The sequence below is a fragment of the Eubalaena glacialis genome, chromosome 13 (genome assembly GCF_028564815.1).
Source record: "Eubalaena glacialis isolate mEubGla1 chromosome 13, mEubGla1.1.hap2.+ XY, whole genome shotgun sequence".
NCBI lineage: Eukaryota > Metazoa > Chordata > Mammalia > Artiodactyla > Balaenidae > Eubalaena > Eubalaena glacialis.
The window spans coordinates 46,359,770-46,379,049 of NC_083728.1; the positions used below are offsets into that span (position 1 = coordinate 46,359,770).

Below are 19,280 nucleotides of genomic sequence, written 5' to 3' on the forward strand. Positions count from 1 at the left end.
TAAATGACCAATTCCAGAGAGGATTGCTGAGGAAGTGTGTCTGGTTGGTTTTTATTGCTTTGTTTCTACTATGGGCTTTTTTTTTCCTTAATGACTTGAGTCCCGAGACACTATCCCCAACCCCCATCCTTTTCCCAGAAGTTCCCTCCCCATTGCTTTCAAGAGCTGTCTTTCAAGGAGACACAACTTGTGAATAAGAATATTCTGAGCATTCTTTGTGTGCAGCATTAAAGCTTGGAATGTAGTTTACTGCTCTAAAAATAGAGTTTGGTCTCAGACTTCATCCTGAAAGCAGATGTACTCAACTAGTTGACAGTTTCACATGAACCTGCTTAATATAATCCAGAATAATGTGTATATTTTATAGAATAAAACCCCATTTAACTACAGGTCAAAAGATCTGGGTGCTCACTTCCTTAGCCTGTGTGATATCAGGCAAATCAGTGAAAATCTCAGAGCTGTAAAACGAGGACTCTGGGTTAGACGGTCTCTAGAGGAGCCTCGCAAAGTTTAACCTTCTCTGACACTGACTTCCTTTAGCTTTTGCATACACTGTGAATGAGTCTAAAAACAAGCGTTTTACTTCTATCCCATCATTGTCTTAAACTGAAAGTAATAAATGGGCCAGAGCAATGTGAAGATGTAATTCCCAAGTTCAACCCAACAAATCAGAAATATCAACAGATTGAAAAATTAATGCCATATGTTAGTTATTTTACTCCATGTCGCCCCTACCTTGTTTTCCACATTTAGAACAAGGATGCCATAAAAGACCATTGGCAAAAGTGAACAAAGCACAAAGACAGCATTATGGCAGATTTCGTTGTTAGTCCTGAAACAAGTCTACATAAAGGGAAAGTTCTACTGTTCTCACATAGAAATATCATGTCCAAGGAGCCTTAAAATAAGACGAAAATGCGGTCTGATGAGAACAGTATGTTGTTCCAGTCTCTCGGCAACTTTTGTTACTTCTTTTACCACGCAACGACACCACACTTCAGAGGCAACATCAGACAACGCTGCCCCTTATTTTTATCTTAAAAGCCCTGTGAAGGCATCCACATAAACAGGGAAAGCCCACAGTACCTATTATATCACCACTTACGTGAAGAATTATCATGGATATTCCATTCTGCTAAAGGTGATAAAAGCTCTCCGCTATTTAGAAATATTTATTCTGCACTTATTATGAGGGGACAGAAGAATGAAACACACATGGATCTCGCTCTGAAGGCAATTAGGTCTCTGTAGGATGCGGAAGCCAGTTCCTTGTGAAACTAGTTCCTTGTAAAATCTTAATAAAAATAGGAAGCCCCTAGATTTGCATAATGCTTTAGTTTCCATAGTGCCTTTGCATCGATGAGATCGCCTCAAAATACCCTCTCAGGTAGACAGAGGTACACTATACCTATTTTTCAGGTGGAAAAAAGGCCAGACTCAGAATGGTTATGTGGTTTGCTTTTGGTCCCAGAGGAAGTAGAAAAACTGAGACTTGAATGAAAGCTTTTGGACCCCAAATTTAGGGCTCTCTTTACTCCCACAAAGCCTTAGCGTGAAGGATTCTAAATCAGGCTCTGTTAAGAGACACAACTTTATTTTTCAGGGTGAAATAGGGCTTGCTCAGAAAAGCTACTGCCACACATTTTACCAAAAAATTTCAGGATGATTCTGGGATTCAGAGAACTGGGTTTGAGCCTTAACTCTGCTGCAGACGGACTGGAGAGTCTCTGAACTGGGGGTCACTAGATCTCTGGGCTTCAGCATCTTCGTAGATAAAAATGAAAAATTCGACTCAATTATATTGGGGGTTCTTTCTGATTCTAACATTCTTTATAGTTTTGCGTTAGAATGGCCCTCTAAATGCTGTTTACATATTTTTTTCCAAAAACCCAACATGTGTAAATTTTCCTAGAATTCAGGTTATAGATTTTTTTTAAAACAGCCCCAACAAGTAATTGAAATCCCAATTGGTCCTAGGACTTGTATCACCTTCTCTTTAGACCCAGACTAACTTAAGAGTGGAGCTCTTAGATAGTGGTGTTAGGACCATTTACTTAGACCCAGTACATCAGAGTATCTGAGGGTGGAGGCCAGGAGGCTGGATTTTCACCCCACCCTCGCCCCTAGGATTTGCACCCCCATCTCTGCAGGAACAAAGCCTGTCCCTAGGCTATCTTTTGGATAAGGAGGGAGGCAGGCAGTGAGAGGGACAGTAGACGTGTCATACAGACAACATGGAAACACACCTCTGACACAATCACGTTAATGGTGCATTCTGAGACTGTGGAGACCTTTTATAGTCTTTACTCTGATTTCTAAAATTTTCTTTACCCTTTTTCTCAAATGTTCAAAGAGGTACATGACTATCTTTCTATTAAAAATTGATTTTAAAAAAGAATAAAGCAGAATATGCCATTCCATGTAGTCCAAACAATCACAATTGTGTAAAAAAAAAAAAAAAATCACAATTGCAGAAGCCGAAGGAACTATATCAAAATGTTAACAGTGGTTAATGTGGGGCAGTTCACTGCATTCCAGAAGGATTCATTCAGGGCCAGGATTACATTTTTTTTTTCTCCCTGTCATTTTTCTGTATTTTCTTAATTATGCAGCAGAGTGATTTAGTGAGTGTTTAATGCAGCAACATAATCTATTGAGAAATTAATCTATGTCCTTTCTAACTGTTCAAGACCCGTTCTGGGAGGCATGGCTGTGTCCCCACGTCACTCCTGAGCACTGCCAAAAAAAAAGAATGAACAAAATAGCTGTACTGTCCGTGCAGGACCCAGCAGTTGCATCAAGACGACCACCATCTTCTCTTTGAAATGCCTCCTTTCCTTGGTTTCCAGGACCCCACCGTCACCTGTTTCTCCTCAACCTCTATGGCCACAATTTCCCAGTCCCCTTTACAGGTCCCCCCACCCCATATCCCTACCCTAAATGCATGGGAGTTACCTGGGACTCAGGCCCCTCTTCTCCCATCTGTGGTCACTCCTTGGTGATCTCATCCAGTCCTGTAGTTTTATAAAAAGTATTTATATGCTGAGACTCCCACATAAACATCTCCAGCTTAGGCCTCTCCCGACAACTACGTGCTTAGAAGCTTTAGTTCTGGAGTTCAGACTGTCTGGCTTGAATCTTGGCTCCACCTCTTGGTAGCTGTGCCACCTTACATAAGGAACTTCATATTTCAGATATTTCTTTCTGAGGGGCTAATGGGAGCAAGAGGTGTGAAGCTAAGAGGAGATCTAGCCGAGCCCTGCAGGCCCACGTGCAGCATGGAGGCTGGGGGTTTACCTTCGCTCCTATAACGGTAAACTCTGGGCTGCCATGTCCTTGGTAAAGACAACCAGGTGGCCCCTTCTTGGAGAACCTGGTGGGGAAGCCTCAGCATCCAGATGATTTGTACTGAGTGAAAACCCAAAATGTCAGTAACAGTCTTCTGGTTGGTAAGCTGCCAGATAACACGGATTTTACTATAGCTTGAAAAGAGCATCTTGTATTTGAAAAGAAATGAAAGGCTAATGTTGAAACTACCATAAAGAGTGAAACTACTATTTGTGTAATGGACTATTTCCTGAGAATTTCAGTTGATCTGTCAGTGAGGAATTTGGGAGGGGTAAAAATAAAAACCGCCAACAAACTCTTTGAAGAAAGTTCTCCTCGTCAAAACCATCTGCTTCCTGACTTCTTATTGATCTGACCCACACGACACCAAAGAACTATTAAGGTGTTGAGACGAGAGAGGGCAAAGCTTCCCAGGCTGGCTTCTGCTGGTCCTGGGAGAGGCTCTCTGAAAAAAAGGAGCCTGGTCAAATGTCAGCCCCAGCCCACTTTTCTTAGAGCCAGCCAGGCACGTGAGCACGTGAAGTTCAGACACTCGTCAGTAAAGGAACCTGCAGACTCTGTAAGCCAGCTTGTCCCAAAAGTCAACGGATGCCGTCCTTCAATGCCAGCTGCACCCAAACTCCTATAGAGAGTGTGATGAAACCTCCCTTCTCTTTTACTCTAATACTGAGACCTCAGTTCCTCACCTCCCCAGCCACTAAATGTTGGGGTACCCCAGGACTCAAGAGTTGGGCCATTTTTCCTCAATTCATTTTGTAGAAAATTATCTGTGCAGTGTTCTGGACATAAAGTGAAGCATCTGGTTCCACTGGAGAAAGAGGAAAGAATAATAACTCTCCAGAACTACCTCCTCCTCCAGCTGCCACTTCATTTCTTTGCTTCCATTTACAGCAACGTTCTTTAAAAGACTTTTCTATTCTTGTTTCCGCAGCTTCTTTCCTTCCATTCTCTCTAAACCCTCTCCACTCAGGTTTCTGCCTTGACCGCTGCACTGAAACGGCTCTTACAAGGTAAGCAATGACTTCCGAATGCTAAATCCAGTGGTCTGTCCTCAGACCTAACTTCATGGGCCCAGAGTACAGGATCTGATAAAGTTGATCACTCTCTTGGCCTTGAAATAGTTTCTCTCCTTGGTTTCTAAGACCCCACCCTCCCCTGGTTCTCCACCAGCCTCTACGGCCATTTCTCAGTCTCCTTTGTTGGGTTCTTCACCTCTCTGACTTATCAACACAGCAATTCCTCAGAAATCTTTTCTCCTGGCTGTGGTCCCTCTCTTGGTGATCACATCTAGCCTTGTAGTTTTAAAAAAGCATTTATATGCTGAGATTCCCAAATATGCATCTTCAACTTAGTCCTCTCTCCTGACACATATATCCAACCACCCACTGACCATCTCCATTCAATGCCTAACAGGCATCTCCAGATGAACACATCCAGAACTGAGTTCTTTCTACTTCCCCTCAAGCCTGCTTCCTCCCTCCTCACCTTCTTCCTCCCGCTGGTAAATGGCAACTCCATTCTCATTGCTGCCTTCTCTCTTTCCCCCGTGCCTCTGTCCAATCCATCGGCAGCTCCTGTCGGCTCTCTCTTAAAATGGACACAGAAGCAAACTGGCTCTCACCGCCTGCCCAGCTAACGTTCTAGTCGAACTCATTATCGTCACTCACGGTGGCAACAGCCGTCCACTCTGCCTCCCTTTCAGCAGCTGGAGTCACCTCTTCAAATGTGAGCCAGACATTGTCACTCCTCTGCTCACTACCCTCCAGTGGCTTTGGAAGAGCCCAGATCCCAACAGTGACCGGTAAGAACCCACGTGGTCTGGTCCCCCATGGCTTACTCTGTCCCACTAAGACCAGCCTTCTGACTGTCCCTCTGTCACACCCGGAACACTCACTCCTGCTTGAAGGCCTCTGCTCTTGCTGTTCTCCATGCTGGGACGTTCTTACCTTGCTCCCATAAATCTTCCAAGGCTTTACTCAAATGTCACTTTCTCAGTGAGACCTGCCTAACATCGGAACCCTCGTACTTCCTAAAATCCTTGCCAGCTTCGCGTTTCTTTTTAGCACTTATCACAGACATACTATATGCCTTATTTATCTTGGTTATTATTTTCCCCACTAGTGTGTCAGGCCAGGAGTACAAAGATTCTTAGCTTTTTTGTTCACTATTATGTTTCCAGGAAAGTACCTGAATATAATAGGCACTCAATAGCATTTGTTTAATAAATATTTCGTTTTAAAAAATGAGCCGCTATGTTTCATCAAAACTGTACTCCTAAGTAAACTGAGTTTTTCTAATAGCTAAAATCTCAAAGCCAAAGAATCAAGGCTTCCTTCCCAGTTAATCATTACTAATCACTGTAATAAATCCCTGATTAGCTCTAATACTGATTAACTGAGGTTACGAAGAAATGAATTTTTGTCATCTTTGATGGTGACAAACTTATAGATTATATTTATTTCTTTTTTGCCCCAAGTATGGCCTACTGAACAAAAACATAAATTGCTAGATTCAGGAACTTGTTGTACCTAAGAGGTTATCACCTTAAAGACCAGGTCCTTCCTGTCTGACCTGGCTTTGGAAGTTTGTAGAAATTTGGGTTGGAAGCATGTTTTATTCAGGGGCTACTGGGGCTTATTACTAACTGCCTAGTAAGAGCTTGTTTTGCCAAGATCTTCCATTTTTAACAGGGCAGGTTCTAACTGTTAGCAGGTTCTAACTGTTCAAAATTTTACCATAATATCCACAAAACCTATCAATGGAAGAAATCGGGATTATTGGGGTTTTCATCTGTTACAGGAGGTACATTCAAAATACGATTAATTTTCTATTTCAAGTGAAGAAAAAGCTGTTTCCAAGTACCCTGAGCATCTCCTAATAGCGAAGCATTAACACAACCCTCATTCTAAATTAAGTTTCTTTTCATGCCTTCAACACTGCAGCAGACGGTGTAGCCCAAACACGTACAGTGCAGTGATGACAGCTCAAGAGCATAAAAGTAAATCGTCATACGTACCACTTATTGCATCCAGAAGTATTTGAAAAGAATGCAAATAGAGAGAGTAGCTCAACCGTATCCAAATGTCTCAATTAGTTATTACTAAAATGTTAAAGTTTCACCAATTTACAGCACTGCTTTACTTATAAGACATAAAAATCATACATGATAATCATCAGAGAAGAAGTTTAATCCTTAGGATTAGACAGAATGGACGCTCCAAGATGAAGGCTTTAAAGAAGACAGAAACTATATTATTTGAATGAATGGTACTGGAATAAAAATGTATTCCAGCAGATAGACTTTGCTTAGCATTCAAAATCTACAACACGGGTCAGTCTCCGATGCCTGTAAGTGAAACAGGCCAGGTGTAGGACTGTCAGAGTGGAATGTCCAGGCCCCACCAAACAGGGTGGCTACCACTTGGGTCCAACTAATCACGGCCATGTAGGAAGTGGGTCCCAGTGTGGCCAAATCTACTCTTATGAGAGAAAACAAGCCAGGAGGAAGAAAATTGTACCTTTACGTAAAACTTAAAACATTTAAATCTTGTATAAAAATTTTATTCAAAATTTCTATTTTATGTAAGTTCAAATTTTTTATGTAAACATTTTCAATTTTTTTAAAAAGGCTGATCTGCTGATGAATTCAGCTTTTGAGCTCAAATCTGCAGGTTACTGGGGAGGAGGGAGAGTGGGGATAAAATGTTGTATCCAAACAACCATCTGGACTCAAAGTTCTACCCTCAACCTCAACAGGGAGCCACTCATAGAAGGCGTATCTATGGAATGAATGTCCATGTGTGCAGGGCCCTGCGGGGCCATTAGTACCTCCGTGTATACTGACTGCATACCTGTAGATTCAGTTCCCATCACTACTCACCTACTTAAGAAAATAATATAAGTTCTTACAACATAAAATCAATGGGTGATCCTGAATCTTTACAATCAAAGAAACCAATACCTTGTTTCAAGTTAGAAAGTTAACAAGAAACAAGAATGGCATGACCAAGGTTATGGCCTTTTTTATCTTAAGATTGAAAAAAAAAACAAGAAAAGATTCCTTTCATCATTTGTCCACTGCTTTTCAACCAAGAGAAAGAAATGACCATCCTGTAACCATTACTTACTCACTGTGGGTAATAAGGCCGACCATTCTCATGAATGCTTGTCTCAGTTACATCTCACACTTATGCATTGTTCTGTGTGTAAAATGCAGGCACGTGTCTGCTTTGGGAAGGTACATACTTACCTAAAATGTTGGGTACTAGAAGGTAACAAGGTCACATTCTAATGTTAAGTTCACACCTGATGTGAACTATGTAAGCTGATGGCTATGTAAGTATATAGAGGTAGAGAAATTAATGTTTTCATTATTTTCTATGTTGCTATAACCAGAAAAAAAGGTTTATTCACTTCCTTCCAACTAACATGGAATGTCTACAAGTCCAAGCAATAGACATATGTATCTTTGCAGAGATCTAACCCTACACCATGATTAAAATGAGATTTATTTGGATAAATATGGTTAATACCTCTGGGAAGATTTATGCTCTTGCCAACATAGTGAATTCCCTCTTTGTGTTTATTCTATGTATTGCTTTGGAGCTATGTCAAATGAATCATTTGGAAGAAACTGATGGCATAAGACTAATTAGGCAAAAATAAAATTACCAACTACTCTTAGAACTAAACTTGAGGCTGAGGAAACTTGGGTCTTAAAGTTTGTTTTTCACATACTCAACCTTCTACAATCGTCTCCTGTTTGTCTAAAGAACTTTCTAAATAAACCCAACGGGATCCTCCTGGAAGTCCTAAGAGCATGGAAAAGAAATGCAATTTTCTATATTTGAAATTCTGGGCAAGCTTAAAAGGTACAAGTAAAATCACTGATTAGCCACTTTTCCTTCTGTTCCATAAAGCACACTTGCCAAATTTAGCTGTCTGGGATGTTTTCCTAGTACATAGCTTGTTGGCGGCACCTAACACCATCTCGGGGCAGTGGGCTTCCTGCCAGGGATCAGACTCCTTCAGTTGTTGAGTAACATGGGGACTAGATTATCAGAAGCAGTTAAAATTTGGCTTAGACCAAGGCCAACTTGTGTCTAAGTGGTTCTTCATAAATCTACAATATGATCCAGTATATCCACCCAGTGACTGAGTGTCACTGGCCACTATCGTGGAACTAAAGTCCCTTTTAAGGAACTCATGGTCAACACACCCAAAGGTGTTCCACTGTCTAGAGCTCAGAGGAATCTGAGAAGGCTGCCTGCGTTCACATAAGAGATACTCAACAGTAGCTAGTAAACAATATTCTTCCCTCTTACTTTTAAAGGGAAAATTATTCAGTTAGGTGAGCTTATCAGAAATGCTGCAGGCAACTTAGGTTTCATTTAAAAGTCTAAGTTTGTGATGCTGTCAAGTTGGTAGACATCTAGTCAGAAAGCTTTTTGAAAGGGCTCCGTTACTACCATATTGGCCTGAATTGCAGGGTTGTGTGTGTGTGTGTGTGTGTGTGTGTGTGTGTGTATGTGTGTGTGTCTATTCTTGCAGCTTCAAACAATTTTTTTTCCTCTTCTGGGATCTCTGAACTCACTTGGCAGTTGGTTTATATTTACAAGCTAGAGTTGCATTTTGTCAAAATGTAATAACCCCTACCATCTCCACCAGGAAAGCAGGGTGAAAATCCAGGAAGTGTCACTCCTGTGGTAGGCAATGGACACGGCATGTTTGGGAACACGGTTACAGTGTAAATGAGGCTGCGGAGCTGCAAGGTGACAGCCCTGAGAAACTCTCTACCACTTCTACCACCACCGCCACCACCATCACCCATCACAATGTATGTAGCTCTATTATATGCACTTTAGTTGTATTATTCAATTAATATTCAGAATGCTCGGAAAGCATCGGTAGTATTCCCACTTTAAAGATAAGGAAACCAAGGGTCAGATATGCAACCTGCCCCAGGTTACAAAGCAGGGGCTTCAGGATGGAAATCCAAGTCTGGCTAACCCCAAAGCCCATTCTCTTATTATATCACACTGCCTCTTTATAGATGGTCTTGCTGACACCTTTAAAAAAACCCTCCTCCTGCTGCTTTGCCAGGGATGAAGCAGTCAGAGCTTTTCTCTCTCCTAGGAAAGGCTTATCTCTTTCTGGAATTTAGTTCGTTTAAGTTTTTCTACCATATTCTGCTTTTGGGATAATTTTTAAAATCTATGACTTTATAGTTTATCCAGCTCATTCTCATTATTGGGAGTAGGCGCAACAGTCTCTTGTGACTTTCTTCATCCTAATTGGAAGTGGAAGTCTTTTTCTCACTTCTTTTGGTAACTCCCTCTTGTGGACCTCATTTTTTTTAAATTAATTTATTTGGTTGCACCGGGTCTTAGTTGCGGCAGGCAGGCTCCTTAGTTGTGGCTCGTGGGCTTCTTAGCTGTGGCATGCAAACTCTTAGCTGCGGCATGCATGTGGGATCTAGTTCCCTGACCAGGGATCGAAGCCGGGCCCCGAATTGGGAGCGCAGAGTCTTAGCTGCTGTGTCACCAGGGAAGTCCCATGTACCTCATGTTTTATATTTAAGTCTTCCTCCCATGGCTTTCCTTGAGACACATGTTAAGCCTACTAAAAAGCTCTCAGAAATCTCATCCGTGCTGTCCCTTGTACACAGACATTTACTGAGATTTTTTAAAAGCCCCAGAAACTATCTTCATAAAAACAAAGCATGGTAGATACTACATTTGGGGTTGCAAAAATCCTACCAAAAACTGAATAGCAACATATATGCTTATTAATCTGCAATGTAGAATTTAGAATTTTGCAAATGGCAAGCAAGTATCTAGGGAGGAAGGGCCATATATATACAATACCCATCGGCCCTTTACCTCCAAACACTTCAGTTTGTACTAAAGGTAAGAATATTTCCCTGCATACCACAGTATAGTTATAACAAGTACATTTTAAAATGATACAACATTTTCTACTATCTATATCCCATTTTGTAAATTGACCTAAAAATACATTTTTGGCATTTTTCCCCTCCCATATAGGATCCAGCCTAGGACCAGTTATTGCATATACTAGTTGTCATGACTCTTTAACATTGTTTAATCTGGAACATGTCCTCAGCCTTTGTCTTTTATGACATTGACATTTTTGAAGAATATAGTCCCCTTTTTCTTTCTTCCTAGAATGTTCTTCATTTTCAATTTGTCTGATGTTTCCTTGTGGTTAGATTCAGTCTGTGCACTTCCAGATGGGATACTGCAAAAGTGATGTTGTGTCTTTCTCAGGTTCTCACATCCAGAGGCACATGATATGTCCATCTGCCCCTCACTCACGACATTAATTTTGATCACATGGTCAAGTTATTGCCTGGTTTCTCCATTATGTACTTATTATTTTCCCCTGCAACTAATAAGAATCTGTGGGGAAACACCTTAAGACCATAAAATAGCCTGCTCCTACTCAAGGTTTAATTTTTATAACAGTATTTTCACTGTGTTATAAAAAATGACCTCTACATAGTAAAAGAAACCTAGGTTTCACTTATTATACCTGAATAAGTTCCATGCCAATGTTAACATCTGTTTTTATTATAGTAGTCCATACACACTGGGTGTTTATTAAAAACCATTCATTAACTGTCTGCTATCTTGGGTAGGATACAGGCAATCTGATTTTTAAATCCAACTGGTATCAATGCCCTAATTTTGGTTCAATAAAAAGAAATCTCTTTAACTCATGCTACAGAAGGGGTTTAGAAATTAAATTAAGATATACAACTACAAGAACATTCTATTAAAAAAAAAAAAAGAAAGAAACTTATAAAACAACCTACCTCTATTTATTCAAGTTATATATGGATTCTGGTTATAATGATATTAGTTATTATCCAGCCTTTTCAAAGCAGTACAATTTTGAGGTGAACTTTAATTCAAGGTATTAACCTGGATTAAACATAGTTAGCTTATATAAAATGTTCAAATGGCCCAGTGGCTTTAGTTTCTGAGTTTGGTAACAAGCAGAAAGAAGGCAATTTTTGGAAAGCAGGGCAAATTAAAAACAAAAAAAACCAAAAAAAACTTTTCAGAAGTAGTTTTTAAATTAAAAAAAATGTTGTTGTTGTTGTTTCAGTTTTTGAAGATGCCTTCTGGGACTTCCCTGGCGGTCCAGTGGTTAAGACTCCGTGTTTCCACTGCAGGGGGCATGGGTTCGATCCCTGGTCAGGGAACTAGGATCTTGCATGCCACATGGTACGGCCAAAAATAAAATAAAGTAAAATAAAATAAAGATGCCTTCTTTCTCATTTTGCTACTGTGGTTTGCAATATCATATGAGAGCATGTTTCACAAACCCATCATCATGCTTGAATGGGTATGCCACTAATTCAATAATTCTTTCACAGAAATCAGGAAACCAGGGGGTAGGCCAAAGGCTTGCTCTCTTAAAAAGAATATAAACTTTGCTATAGCCCCTCTTTCCTCTTTTGAGCTCAGCTTCTGATCTATAACTTTGTCATACTTGCAATACAATAAAATTCCAGGCTTTATGACAGAAGAGATGTTTGTTTGTTTGTTTGTTTTTTATCAATAGAATTCAGCAACCAAAGCTTTAGTGTTTTGGGGTTTTTTTGTTTGGTTGGTTTTTTGGGGGAAAACATTTGTAGCCACAGGCTCAAAGGAGAAAGAAAGAGAAAGGGATGAACTCTCTGCAAGGAAGGTCGAACACATAATTTACAAGTGAGGCAAGAGGAGCAGCTGTATCTGTTGGCCCATCAATACCACAGCTGGAGAATTTACCAGCAATATGAAAACCACGTCCACCAGATGTCAAGCGATGCAAATGGAAGCCAAATATCTTTGGGCTTAAGGCAGGACTCTCCACTCTCCTTCTTCCCATATTTCATGTTAAATAGCAAGGTGTCTTCCACAGGCCACCAGCAGGGATAACAGGAACATTTCTGCAAACGGGACTTAATAACTTGACCGTCCCCACCAGACAGATTTCAGACCAGCTCAACTACTGAAGTCCACCTCTTCCATGTTATTCTGTTAAAAAGCAATTTTAGCTCAGATTCAACAAGTCAAGGGTGAGAGAAACTTAACTGGCTGCAAGCTATTCTTGGGCAAGGATTCTTATGGCTTATCAGGCTTATTTTATATTTTGGAACCGTTTTGGCATTGGGAAAAAAAGAATGTTTTGAAAATATTTATTTAGAGAGCCACTTTTCCACTCTTTCTTTAAACCGGTGCTGTTCAGTATGGTAGCCACTAGCCACATGTGGCTATTTACATTTAAGCAACATTTTAAATTCTGTTCCTCGGGCATACTCGCCACATTTCCAGTGCTCAGTGCCACATGTGTCTAGTGGCTATCATATCGGACGACACAATATAAATATAAATATAAATTATTTCCATCAACACAGAAAATTCTTTTAGATAGTGTTGTTCTAAACCCATAAATCACCTTTTTATTGTTTTATTTAAATTTATTTTTTTATACAGCAGGTTAATAGTCATCAATTTTATACACATCAGTGTATACATGTCAATCCCAATCTCCCAATTCATCACACCACCACCCTCAACCCCCATCGCTTTCCCCCCTTGGTGTCCATACGTTTGTTCTCTACTTCAGTGTCTCAATTTCTGCCCTGCAAACCAGTTCATCTGTACCATTTTCTAGGTTCCATATATATGCTAATATACGATATTTGTTTTTCTCTTTCTGACTTACTTCACTCTGTATGACAGTCTCTAGATCCATCCACATCTCTACAAATGACCCAATTTCATTCCTTTTTATGGCGGAGTAATAGTCCATTGTATATATGTACCACATCTTCTTTAGCCATTCGTCTGTCGATGGGCATTTAGGTTGCTTCCATGACCTGGCTATTGTAAATAGTGCTGCAATGAACATTGGGGTGCAGGTGTCTTTTTGAATTATGGTTTTCTCTGGGTATATGCCCAGTAGTGGGATGGCTGGGTCATACGGTAATTCTATTTTTAGTTCCTTAAGGAACCTCCATACTGTTCTCCATAGTAGCTGTATCAATTTACATTCCCACCAACAGTGCAAGAGGGTTCCCTTTTCTCCACACCCTCTCCAGCATTTGTTGTTTGTAGATTTTCTGATGATGCCCATTCTAACTGGTGTGAGGTGATACCTCATTGCAGTTTTGATTTGCATTTCTCTAATAATTAGTGATGTTGAGCAGCTTTTCATGTGCTTCTTGGCCATCTGATGTCTTCTTTGGAGAAATGTCTATTTAGGTCTTCTGCCCATTTTTGGATTGGGTTGTTTGTTTTTTGAATATAGAGCTGCAGCATGAGCTGTTTATATACTTTGGAGATTAATCCTTTGTCCATTGATTTGTTTGCAAATATTTTCTCCCATTCTGAGGGTTGTCTTTTCATCTTGTTTATGGTTTCCTTTGCTGTGCAAAAGCTTTTAAGTTTCATTAGGTCCCATTTGTTTATTTTTGTTTTTATTTCCATTACTCTAGGAGGTGGATCAAAAAATAAGTTGCTGTGATTTATGTCACAGAGTGTTCTTCCTACGTTTTCCTCTAAGAGTTTTATAGTGTCCGGTCTTACATTTAGGTCTCTAAGCCATTTTGAGTTTATTTTTGTGTATGGTGTTAGGGAGTATTCTAATTTCATTCTTCTACATGTAGCTGTCCAGTTTTCCCAGCACCACTTACTGAAGAGACTGCCTTTTCTCCATAGTATATCCTTGCCTCCTTTGTCATAGATTAGTTGACCATAGGTGCGTGGGTGTATCTCTGGGCTTTCTATCTTGTTCCATTGATCTATATTTCTCTTTTAGTGCCAGTACCATATTGTCTTGATTACTGGAGCTTTGTAGTATAGTCTGAAATCAGGGAGTCTGATTCCTCTAGCTCCGTGTTTTTCCCTCAAGACTGCTTTGGCTATTTGGGGTCTTTTGTGTCTCCATACAAATTTTAAGATTTTTTGTTCTAGTTCTGTAAAAAATGCCATTGGTAATTTGATAGGGATTGCATTGAATCTGTAGATTGCTTTGGGTAGTATAGTCATTTTCACAATATTGATTCTTCCTATCCAAGAACATGGTATATCTCTCCATCTGTTTATGTCATCCTTAATTTCTTTATATTACTTTATTTCTTTTTCTTCTCTGATTGCCATGGCTAGGACTTCCAAAATTATGTTGAATAATAGTGGTGAGAGTGGACATCCTTGTCTTGTTCCTGATCTTAGAGGAAATGGTTTCAGTTTTCCAACACTGAGAATGATGTTTGCTGTGGGTTTGTCATATATGGCCTTTATTATGTTGAGGTAGGTTCCCTCTATGCCCACTTTCTGGAGAGTTTTTATCAAAAATGGGTGTTGAATTTTGTCAAAAGCTTTTTCTGCATCTATTGAGATGATCATAGGATTTTTATTCTTCAGTTTGTTAATATGGTGTATCACATTGATTGATTTGCATATATTGAAGAATCCTTGGATCCCTGGGGTAAATCCCACTTGATCGTGGTGTATGATCCTTTTAATGTGTTGTTGGATTCTGTTTGCTAGTATTTTGTTGAGGATTTTTCCATCTATATTCATCAGTGATATTGGTCTGTAATTTTCTTTTTTTGTAGTATCTTTGTCTGGTTTTGGTATCAGGGTGATGGTGGCCTCATAGAATGAGTTTGGGAGTGTGCCTTCCTCTGCAATTTTTTGGAAGAGTTTGAGAAGGATGGGTGTTAGCTCTTCTCTGAATGTTTGATAGAATTCACCTGTGAAGCCATCTGGTCCTGGACTTTTGTTTGTTGCAAGATTTTCAATCACAGTTTCAATTTCATTACTTGTGATTGGTCTGTTCATATTTTCTATTCCTTCCTGGTTCAGTCTTGAAAGGTTATACCTTTCTAAGAATTTGTCCATTTCTTCCAGGTTGTCCATTTTATTGGCATAGAGTTGCTTGTAGTAGTCTAGGATGCTTTGTATTTCTGCGGTGTCTGTTGTAACTTCTCTATTTTCATTTCTAATTTTATTGATTTGAGCCCTCTCCCTCTTTTTCTTGATGAGTCTGGCTAATGGTTTATCAATTTTGTGTATCTTCACAAAGAACTAGCTTTTAGTTTTATTGATCTTTGCCATTGGTTTCTTTGTTTCATTTCATTTATTTCTGCTCTGATCATTATTTCTTTCTTTCCTTCTGCTAACTTTGGGTTTTGTTTGTTCTTCTTTCTCTAGTTCCTTTAGGTGTAAGGTTAGATTGTTTATTTGAGATGTTTCTTGCTTCTTGAGGTAGGCTTGTATAGCTATAAACTTCCCTCTTAGAACTGCTTTTGCTGCATCCCATAGGTTTTGGATCGTCGTGTTTTCATTGTCATTTGTCTCTAGGTATTTTTTGATTTCCCCTTTGATTTCTTCAGGGATCTCTTGATTATTTAGTAACGTATTGTTTAGCCTCCATGTGTTTGTGTTTTTTACGTTTTCTTCCCTGTAATTCATTTCTAATCTCACAGCGTTGTGGTCAGAAAAGATGCTTGATATGATTTCAATTTTCTTAAATTCACGGAGGCTTGATTTGTGACCCAAGATGTGATCTATACTGGAGAATGTTCTGTGCGCACTTGAGAAGAAAGTGTAATCTGCTGTTTTTGGATGGAATGTCCTGTAAGTATCAATTAAATCTATCTGGTCTATTGTGTCATTTAAAGCTTGTGTTTCCTTAATAATTTTCTGTTTGGATGATGTGTCCATTGCTGTAAGTGAGGTGTTAAAGTCCCACACTATTATTGTGTTACTGTTGATTTCCTCTTTTATAGCTGTTAGCAGTTGCCTTATGTATTGAGGTGCTCCTATGCTGGGTGCATATATATTTATAGTTGTTATATCTTCTTCTTGGATTGATCCCTTGATCATTATGTAGTGCCCTTCCTTGTCTCTTGTAACATTCTTTATTTTAAAGTCTATTCTATCTGATATGCAGCTGAGTATTGCTGCTCCAGCTTTCTTTTGATTTCCATTTGCATGGAATATCTTTTTCCATCCCCTCACTTTCAGTCTGTATGTATCCCTAGGTTTGAAGTGGGTCTCTTGCAGACAGCATATATATGGGTCCTGTTTTTGTATCCATTCAGCAAGCCTGTGTCTTTTGGTTGGAGCCTTTAATCCATTCACGTTTAAGGTAATTATCGATATGTATGTTCCTATGACCATTTTCTTAATTGTTTTGGGTTTGTTTTTGCAGGTCCTTTTCTTCTCTTGTGTTTCCCACTTAGAGAAGTTCCTTTAGCATTTGTTGGAGAGCTGGTTTGGTGGTGCTGAATTCTCTTAGCTTTTGCTTGTCTGTAAAGCTTTTGATTTCTTCATCGAATCTGAATGAGATCCTTGCTGGGTAGAGTAATCTTGGTTGTAGCTTCTTCCCTTTCATCACTTTAGGTATACCATGCCACTCCCTTCTGGCTTGTAGAGTTTCCGCTGAGAAATCAGCTGTTAACCTTATGGGAGTTCCCTTGTATGTTATTTGTCATTTTTCCCTTGCTGCTTTCAATAATTTTTCTTTGTCTTTAATTTTTGCCAATTTGATTACTATGTGTCTTGGAGTGTTTCTCCTTGGGTTTATCCTGTATGGGACTCTCTGTGCTTCCTGGACTTGGGTGGCTATTTCCTTTCCCATGTTAGGTAAGTTTTCGTCTATAATCTCTTATTTTCTCGGGTCCTTTCTCGGGTCCTTTCTCTCTCTCTTCTCCTTCTGGGACCCCTATAATGTGAATGTTGTTGCGTTTCATGTTGTCCCAGAGGTCTCTTAGGCTGTCTTCATTTCTTTTCATTCTTTTTTCTTTATTCTGTTCCGCAGAAGTGAATTCCACCATTCTGTCTTCCAGGTCACTTATCTGTTCTTCTGCCTCAGTTATTCTGCTACTGATTACTTCTAGTGTATTTTTCATTTCAGTTATTGTATTGTTCATCTCTGTTTGTTCTTTAATTCTTCTAGATCTTTGTTAAACATTTCTTGAATCTTCTCGATCTTTGCCTCCATTCTTTTTCCGAGGTCCTGGATCATCTTCACTATCATTATTCTGCATTCTTTTTCTGGAAGGTTGCCTATCTCCACTTCATTTAGTTGTTTTTCTAGGGTTTCACCTTGTTCCTTCATCTGGTACATAGCTCTCTGCCTTTTCATCTTGTCTATCTTTCTGTGAATGTGGTTTTTGTTCCACAGGCTGCAGGATTGTAGTTCTTCTTGCTTCTTCTGTCTGCCCTCTGGTGGATGAGGCTATCTAAGAGGATTGTGGAAGTTTCCTGATGGGAGGGACTGGTGGTGGGTAGAGCTGGCTGTTGCTCTAAATCACCTTTTTTAATTCCATTTAAAAAGGAGCCATTATAATTCTCTTCTCTATGTACTATGGAACAAAGCTCTCATACACTGTCCTCACAAAGCCCTGTGATGCTACTGGCTTGCTGGGTAATATTCAGAGGCCAGCCTGGATGGGTGTTATATGACCAATAAGCAAGAAGTTACTCTTTCTTACTTGTAGCCTTAATTTGTTAATGATCCCATCTGTATCAGACAGTTTACATCAGAAGTTTCCTTACTTGCATTTCCAAATGTGTAAAATAAATCATGCCCTTTGAAAGAGAGGCTTTACAGCTTTCTAATTGAGGTACTTTAATGCCAAGTAAACATCATATGCCACAGCTGTTCCTAAAAATTTTATGAACAAGAAGAACATGAGGCCAGTATAAAATAAATCCACAAATTATGTTTCTGACTCCCAGGCTCACCCCTCTTGAGTGCAAGGAAGCCAAGCGACTCAAGGGGCGCTGCGTGGACATTCTCTGTGAATGTTGTGACTCACTGGGGGATGAGGGCCCAGGGTGCGTGGCACACGGGGCACAGACCTTTGACTCTGCCATGAGGACGCCGTGTCAGACCACACCGGAGCACGAGCCAGGTAGTCCTTGCAAGGACGCTGGGCATCTCTGCCGTCACACACACAGGGTGTGGTCCAAGTGCTCAGCTAACTTTGCCTCGGTCTCCTTTAGCTATTCCCATCCTCCTTGCAAAATCACCCAGCCCTGCCAGCCATGAGTGGCACACCCATTTTCTCTTTCCAATCCCCAGTTTCTTCTTTTCCAATTATTCACAGTGGATGAAGAAGAACAAGATTAAAAAAAAATAAAAGGTTTGTCCTAATCTCTCCTGCTCCATCATGAAAAGCAAGAAAGATCTGCTAGTTTTCTTTGGAACCGTTAACTGTTCTTTATCAGATTCTCATAAAGATCACAGAGCTACCGCCAAGAGAGGCTGAAAAAATTCCATTGTGTCCACTTGGCTGGTTAGAGGTTCACACGGTGGCTGCAAGGTTTTCCAATTATGCCCCCGTTTTCCCGCTTACCTTGGCCTTCCCATCCTGGGCTGACATATATCCAACACACATGCTCTCCGTCGTGTGGCTCCACAGAAATTCCACTGCCATGGAAGAGAACACAAATAGGCACATTCAGATCACAGATGGAAAATAAATCTCTGCTTTTTAATACAACAGTTAAAGATAGCTTTATATTTAACACACTCGGGCTCCCTACTTTTCATTCGCTCCTTCATAAATGTCAGGATGATTTAGTACTCAGAACCGTGTAATACCGTTTACTGTGAAATGAAAAATGTATTTCTTACTTGTCAAAACTTATGATTATTACATGTAAAATTAATGCTCTTCTGTTTGAAACTTGTAACATTAAACAACACACATGCATGCACACACACTCATACATACAGTACACAATGATTTAGTAAATATAATATTCTATAACGTAGTTTCCTTTAAAACACACACAGACACACACACCCCCCCCCCCAGGGTCTAGGTTTTCAAATACCATTCTCCATGAAAAGGAACCAGGATTCCTTGGAGAAATGTTGATTCCAAGGCTGGGGCAGAG

The 19,280-nt window shown here is 39.9% G+C and overlaps 1 protein-coding gene across 3 annotated transcripts in view; it reads right to left on the minus strand.

The window, feature by feature from the left end:
- Positions 1 to 19,280, minus strand: part of TASP1 (taspase 1) — a 241,449-nt gene that overhangs the window by 11,596 nt on the left and 210,573 nt on the right. For all 3 annotated transcript variants that reach the window (XM_061208372.1, XM_061208371.1, XR_009703188.1), the window contains one exon: positions 18,734 to 18,807. In XM_061208372.1, coding sequence (XP_061064355.1) covers positions 18,734 to 18,807 — 74 coding nt within the window. Of the gene's footprint in view, positions 1 to 18,733; positions 18,808 to 19,280 lie in introns of those variants that run through there.